At 48.3% G+C, this 7,500-nt stretch overlaps 2 protein-coding genes across 2 annotated transcripts in view; one reads left to right on the plus strand and one right to left on the minus strand.

Annotated features, from left to right (window-relative positions):
- btd (biotinidase) overlaps nucleotides 1-4,443 on the plus strand; it is a 40,140-nt gene extending 35,697 nt beyond the window's left edge. The window contains exon 7 of the mRNA XM_061882812.1: nucleotides 1-4,443. This exon is cut by the window's left edge and continues 2,282 nt beyond it. The gene's annotated coding sequence lies outside the window, so the exon portion shown is untranslated.
- A 2,138-nt stretch (nucleotides 4,444-6,581) lies between these two features.
- Nucleotides 6,582-7,500, minus strand: part of LOC133540224 (serine/threonine-protein phosphatase 6 regulatory ankyrin repeat subunit A) — a 75,481-nt gene continuing 74,562 nt past the window's right edge. The window contains exon 29 of the mRNA XM_061882808.1: nucleotides 6,582-7,500. This exon is cut by the window's right edge and continues 164 nt beyond it. Coding sequence (XP_061738792.1) covers nucleotides 7,252-7,500 — 249 coding nt within the window. The 3' untranslated portion in view covers nucleotides 6,582-7,251.

Consider the following 7,500-nt stretch of genomic DNA (forward strand, 5'->3'; position numbering starts at 1 on the left):
ACACTGAAGCACACATGAAACATGGCAACACTGCCTGAATGGACGTGTCTATCACCTGGACAAACACTGAAGCACACATGAAACATGGCAACACTGCTTGTGCGGACGTGTCTATCACCTGGACAAACACTGAAGCACACATGAAACATGGCAACACTGCTTGTGCGGACGTGTCTATCACCTGGACAAACACTGAAGCACACATGAAACATGGCAACACTGCTTGTGCGGACGTGTCTATCACCTGGACAAACACTGAAGCACACATGAAACATGGCAACACTGCTTGTGCGGACGTGTCTATCACCTGGACAAACACTGAAGCACACATGAAACATGGCAACACTGCTTGTACGGACGTGTCTATCACCTGGACAAACACTGAAGCACACATGAAACATGGCAACACTGCTTGTGCGGACGTGTCTATCACCTGGACAAACACTGAAGCACACATGAAACATGGCAACACTGCTTGTGCGGACGTGTCTATCACCTGGACAAACACTGAAGCACACATGAAACATGGCAACACTGCCTGAATGGACGTGTCTATCACCTGGACAAACACTGAAGCACACATGAAACATGGCAACACTGCTTGTGCGGGCGTGTCTATCACCTGGACAAACACTGAAGCACACATGAAACATGGCAACACTGCTTGTGCGGACGTGTCTATCACCTGGACAAACACTGAAGCACACATGAAACATGGCAACACTGCTTGTGCGGACGTGTCTATCACCTGGACAAACACTGAAGCACACATGAAACATGGCAACACTGCTTGTGCGGACGTGTCTATCACCTGGACAAACACTGAAGCACACATGAAACATGGCAACACTGCTTGTACGGACGTGTCTATCACCTGGACAAACACTGAAGCACACATGAAACATGGCAACACTGCTTGTACGGACGTGTCTATCACCTGGACAAACACTGAAGCACACATGAAACATGGCAACACTGCTTGTGCGGACGTGTCTATCACCTGGACAAACACTGAAGCACACATGAAACATGGCAACACTGCTTGTGCGGACGTGTCTATCACCTGGACAAACACTGAAGCACACATGAAACATGGCAACACTGCCTGAATGGACGTGTCTATCACCTGGACAAACACTGAAGCACACATGAAACATGGCAACACTACTTGTGCGGGCGTGTCTATCACCTGGACAAACACTGAAGCACACATGAAACATGGCAACACTGCTTGTGCGGACGTGTCTATCACCTGGACAAACACTGAAGCACACATGAAACATGGCAACACTGCTTGTGCGGACGTGTCTATCACCTGGACAAACACTGAAGCACACATGAAACATGGCAACACTGCCTGAATGGACGTGTCTATCACCTGGACAAACACTGAAGCACACATGAAACATGGCAACACTGCTTGTGCGGACGTGTCTATCACCTGGACAAACACTGAAGCACACATGAAACATGGCAACACTGCTTGTGCGGACGTGTCTATCACCTGGACAAACACTGAAGCACACATGAAACATGGCAACACTGCTTGTGCGGACGTGTCTATCACCTGGACAAACACTGAAGCACACATGAAACATGGCAACACTGCTTGTACGGACGTGTCTATCACCTGGACAAACACTGAAGCACACATGAAACATGGCAACACTGCTTGTGCGGACGTGTCTATCACCTGGACAAACACTGAAGCACACATGAAACATGGCAACACTGCTTGTACGGACGTGTCTATCACCTGGACAAACACTGAAGCACACATGAAACATGGCAACACTGCTTGTACGGACGTGTCTATCACCTGGACAAACACTGAAGCACACATGAAACATGGCAACACTGCTTGTGCGGACGTGTCTATCACCTGGACAAACACTGAAGCACACATGAAACATGGCAACACTGCTTGTGCGGACGTGTCTATCACCTGGACAAACACTGAAGCACACATGAAACATGGCAACACTGCCTGAATGGACGTGTCTATCACCTGGACAAACACTGAAGCACACATGAAACATGGCAACACTACTTGTGCGGGCGTGTCTATCACCTGGACAAACACTGAAGCACACATGAAACATGGCAACACTGCTTGTGCGGACGTGTCTATCACCTGGACAAACACTGAAGCACACATGAAACATGGCAACACTGCTTGTGCGGACGTGTCTATCACCTGGACAAACACTGAAGCACACATGAAACATGGCAACACTGCCTGAATGGACGTGTCTATCACCTGGACAAACACTGAAGCACACATGAAACATGGCAACACTGCTTGTGCGGACGTGTCTATCACCTGGACAAACACTGAAGCACACATGAAACATGGCAACACTGCTTGTGCGGACGTGTCTATCACCTGGACAAACACTGAAGCACACATGAAACATGGCAACACTGCCTGAATGGACGTGTCTATCACCTGGACAAACACTGAAGCACACATGAAACATGGCAACACTGCTTGTGCGGACGTGTCTATCACCTGGACAAACACTGAAGCACACATGAAACATGGCAACACTGCTTGTGCGGACGTGTCTATCACCTGGACAAACACTGAAGCACACATGAAACATGGCAACACTGCTTGTGCGGACGTGTCTATCACCTGGACAAACACTGAAGCACACATGAAACATGGCAACACTGCTTGTGCGGACGTGTCTATCACCTGGACAAACACTGAAGCACACATGAAACATGGCAACACTGCTTGTACGGACGTGTCTATCACCTGGACAAACACTGAAGCACACATGAAACATGGCAACACTGCTTGTGCGGACGTGTCTATCACCTGGACAAACACTGAAGCACACATGAAACATGGCAACACTGCTTGTGCGGACGTGTCTATCACCTGGACAAACACTGAAGCACACATGAAACATGGCAACACTGCCTGAATGGACGTGTCTATCACCTGGACAAACACTGAAGCACACATGAAACATGGCAACACTGCTTGTGCGGGCGTGTCTATCACCTGGACAAACACTGAAGCACACATGAAACATGGCAACACTGCTTGTGCGGACGTGTCTATCACCTGGACAAACACTGAAGCACACATGAAACATGGCAACACTGCTTGTGCGGACGTGTCTATCACCTGGACAAACACTGAAGCACACATGAAACATGGCAACACTGCCTGAATGGACGTGTCTATCACCTGGACAAACACTGAAGCACACATGAAACATGGCAACACTGCTTGTGCGGACGTGTCTATCACCTGGACAAACACTGAAGCACACATGAAACATGGCAACACTGCTTGTGCGGACGTGTCTATCACCTGGACAAACACTGAAGCACACATGAAACATGGCAACACTGCCTGAATGGACGTGTCTATCACCTGGACAAACACTGAAGCACACATGAAACATGGCAACACTGCTTGTGCGGACGTGTCTATCACCTGGACAAACACTGAAGCACACATGAAACATGGCAACACTGCTTGTGCGGACGTGTCTATCACCTGGACAAACACTGAAGCACACATGAAACATGGCAACACTGCTTGTGCGGACGTGTCTATCACCTGGACAAACACTGAAGCACACATGAAACATGGCAACACTGCTTGTGCGGACGTGTCTATCACCTGGACAAACACTGAAGCACACATGAAACATGGCAACACTGCTTGTGCGGACGTGTCTATCACCTGGACAAACACTGAAGCACACATGAAACATGGCAACACTGCTTGTGCGGACGTGTCTATCACCTGGACAAACACTGAAGCACACATGAAACATGGCAACACTGCCTGAATGGACGTGTCTATCACCTGGACAAACACTGAAGCACACATGAAACATGGCAACACTGCTTGTGCGGACGTGTCTATCACCTGGACAAACACTGAAGCACACATGAAACATGGCAACACTGCCTGAATGGACGTGTCTATCACCTGGACAAACACTGAAGCACACATGAAACATGGCAACACTGCTTGTGCGGACGTGTCTATCACCTGGACAAACACTGAAGCACACATGAAACATGGCAACACTGCTTGTGCGGACGTGTCTATCACCTGGACAAACACTGAAGCACACATGAAACATGGCAACACTGCTTGTGCGGACGTGTCTATCACCTGGACAAACACTGAAGCACACATGAAACATGGCAACACTGCTTGTGCGGACGTGTCTATCACCTGGACAAACACTGAAGCACACATGAAACATGGCAACACTGCTTGTGCGGACGTGTCTATCACCTGGACAAACACTGAAGCACACATGAAACATGGCAACACTGCTTGTACGGACGTGTCTATCACCTGGACAAACACTGAAGCACACATGAAACATGGCAACACTGCTTGTGCGGACGTGTCTATCACCTGGACAAACACTGAAGCACACATGAAACATGGCAACACTGCCTGAATGGACGTGTCTATCACCTGGACAAACACTGAAGCACACATGAAACATGGCAACACTGCTTGTGCGGACGTGTCTATCACCTGGACAAACACTGAAGCACACATGAAACATGGCAACACTGCTTGTGCGGACGTGTCTATCACCTGGACAAACACTGAAGCACACATGAAACATGGCAACACTGCTTGTACGGACGTGTCTATCACCTGGACAAACACTGATGCACACATGAAACATGGCAACACTGCTTGTACGGACGTGTCTATCACCTGGACAAACACTGAAGCACACATGAAACATGGCAACACTGCCTGAATGGACGTGTCTATCACCTGGACAAACACTGAAGCACACATGAAACATGGCAACACTGCTTGTACGGACATGTCTATCACCTGGACAAACACTGAAGCACACATGAAACATGGCAACACTGCTTGTGCGGACGTGTCTATCACCTGGACAAACACTGAAGCACACATGAAAACATGGCAACACTGCCTGAATGGACGTGTCTATCACCTGGACAAACACTGAAGCACACATGAAACATGGCAACACTGCTTGTGCGGACGTGTCTATCACCTGGACAAACACTGAAGCACACATGAAACATGGCAACACTGCTTGTGCGGACGTGTCTATCACCTGGACAAACACTGAAGCACACATGAAACATGGCAACACTGCTTGTACGGACGTGTCTATCACCTGGACAAACACTGAAGCACACATGAAACATGGCAACACTGCTTGTACGGACGTGTCTATCACCTGGACAAACACTGAAGCACACATGAAACATGGCAACACTGCTTGTGCGGACGTGTCTATCACCTGGACAAACACTGAAGCACACATGAAACATGGCAACACTGCTTGTGCGGACGTGTCTATCACCTGGACAAACACTGAAGCACACATGAAACATGGCAACACTGCCTGAATGGACGTGTCTATCACCTGGACAAACACTGAAGCACACATGAAACATGGCAACACTGCTTGTACGGACGTGTCTATCACCTGGACAAACACTGAAGCACACATGAAACATGGCAACACTGCTTGTGCGGACGTGTCTATCACCTGGACAAACACTGAAGCACACATGAAACATGGCAACACTGCTTGTACGGACGTGTCTATCACCTGGACAAACACTGATGCACACATGAAACATGGCAACACTGCTTGTACGGACGTGTCTATCACCTGGACAAACACTGAAGCACACATGAAACATGGCAACACTGCCTGAATGGACGTGTCTATCACCTGGACAAACACTGAAGCACACATGAAACATGGCAACACTGCTTGTACGGACATGTCTATCACCTGGACAAACACTGAAGCACACATGAAACATGGCAACACTGCTTGTGCGGACGTGTCTATCACCTGGACAAACACTGAAGCACACATGAAACATGGCAACACTGCTTGTGCGGACGTGTCTATCACCTGGACAAACACTGAAGCACACATGAAACATGGCAACACTGCCTGAATGGACATGTCTATCACCTGGACAAACACTGAAGCACACATGAAACATGGCAACACTGCTTGTGCGGACGTGTCTATCACCTGGACAAACACTGAAGCACACATGAAACATGGCAACACTGCTTGTGCGGACGTGTCTATCACCTGGACAAACACTGAAGCACACATGAAACATGGCAACACTGCCTGAATGGACATGTCTATCACCTGGACAAACACTGAAGCACACATGAAACATGGCAACACTGCTTGTGCGGACGTGTCTATCACCTGGACAAACACTGAAGCACACATGAAACATGGCAACACTGCTTGTGCGGACGTGTCTATCACCTGGACAAACACTGAAGCACACATGAAACATGGCAACACTGCTTGTGCGGACGTGTCTATCACCTGGACAAACACTGAAGCACACATGAAACATGGCAACACTGCTTGTACGGACGTGTCTATCACCTGGACAAACACTGAAGCACACATGAAACATGGCAACACTGCTTGTGCGGACGTGTCTATCACCTGGACAAACACTGAAGCACACATGAAACATGGCAACACTGCTTGTGCGGACGTGTCTATCACCTGGACACTGAGCAGACAGACATGTGTAACATGGTGTGGTTTGAAAATCATGGAATAACTTTAATCTTTGCTCCTATTTTACAAACATCACACCAAAGATTATTCATCACCTGCAGGAAAGGTGCTAGTTCTCAAAAAGCAAATATTTCTTCCTCTCTGTCTGTCATAAAGATGGAGTGGTGTCTTTGTCTGTCTGTCTGTCTGTCCCACACAGTAGATAAAGATGGAGTGGTGTCTTTGTCTGTCTGTCTGTCTGTCCCACACAGTAGATAAAGATGGAGTGGTGTCTCTCTCTCTCTGTCTGTCTGTCTGTCCCACACAGTAGATAAAGATGGAGTGGTGTCTCTGTCTGTCTGTCTGTCCCACACAGTAGATAAAGATGGTGTGGCTGCAGGTGCACCAACAATCCTTCAGTAATAAAAAAGGTGATACGTACCATCTCTCCAATGATCTTCTTCAAGTGGAAATATAACTTTAACTGCAAAGTGCTTGATGACTGCTTAACATAAATAAAAAGGACAGTGAAAAAATGTCTGGTCCCATTCAGAATAATATCCAATAGCTTTTGCTCACTAAGTATATTAATATATTTAAGGAGTTTCATTTAAATATGACACTGTTTTGGAATATTAAAACACTGAGTTCATTAATGTGATGTCATTTTGCTCCCAATTTAAGAGTCACTCATTGACCTTCAACACGGTCTTCAGTAGGTCTCAGAGTCCGAGTCGTCAGCAGAGAGCGAGGACAGCGGGGACAGCGAGGACAGCGGGGACAGCGGGGACAGCGAGGACAGCGGGGACAGCGAGGACAGCGGGGACAGCGGGGACATCGAGGACAGCGAGGACATCGGGGACAGCGAGGACAGCGAGGACAGCGGGTGCTCCAGCCTGCAGTACGAAGTGCGGTCGGGCCTCAGAGCAGGCAGGGCATGAAAGGCCACGCCCTTTGCGAC

This window comes from Nerophis ophidion, linkage group LG21 (assembly GCF_033978795.1).
Source record: "Nerophis ophidion isolate RoL-2023_Sa linkage group LG21, RoL_Noph_v1.0, whole genome shotgun sequence".
In the NCBI taxonomy this organism is placed as follows: domain Eukaryota; kingdom Metazoa; phylum Chordata; class Actinopteri; order Syngnathiformes; family Syngnathidae; genus Nerophis; species Nerophis ophidion.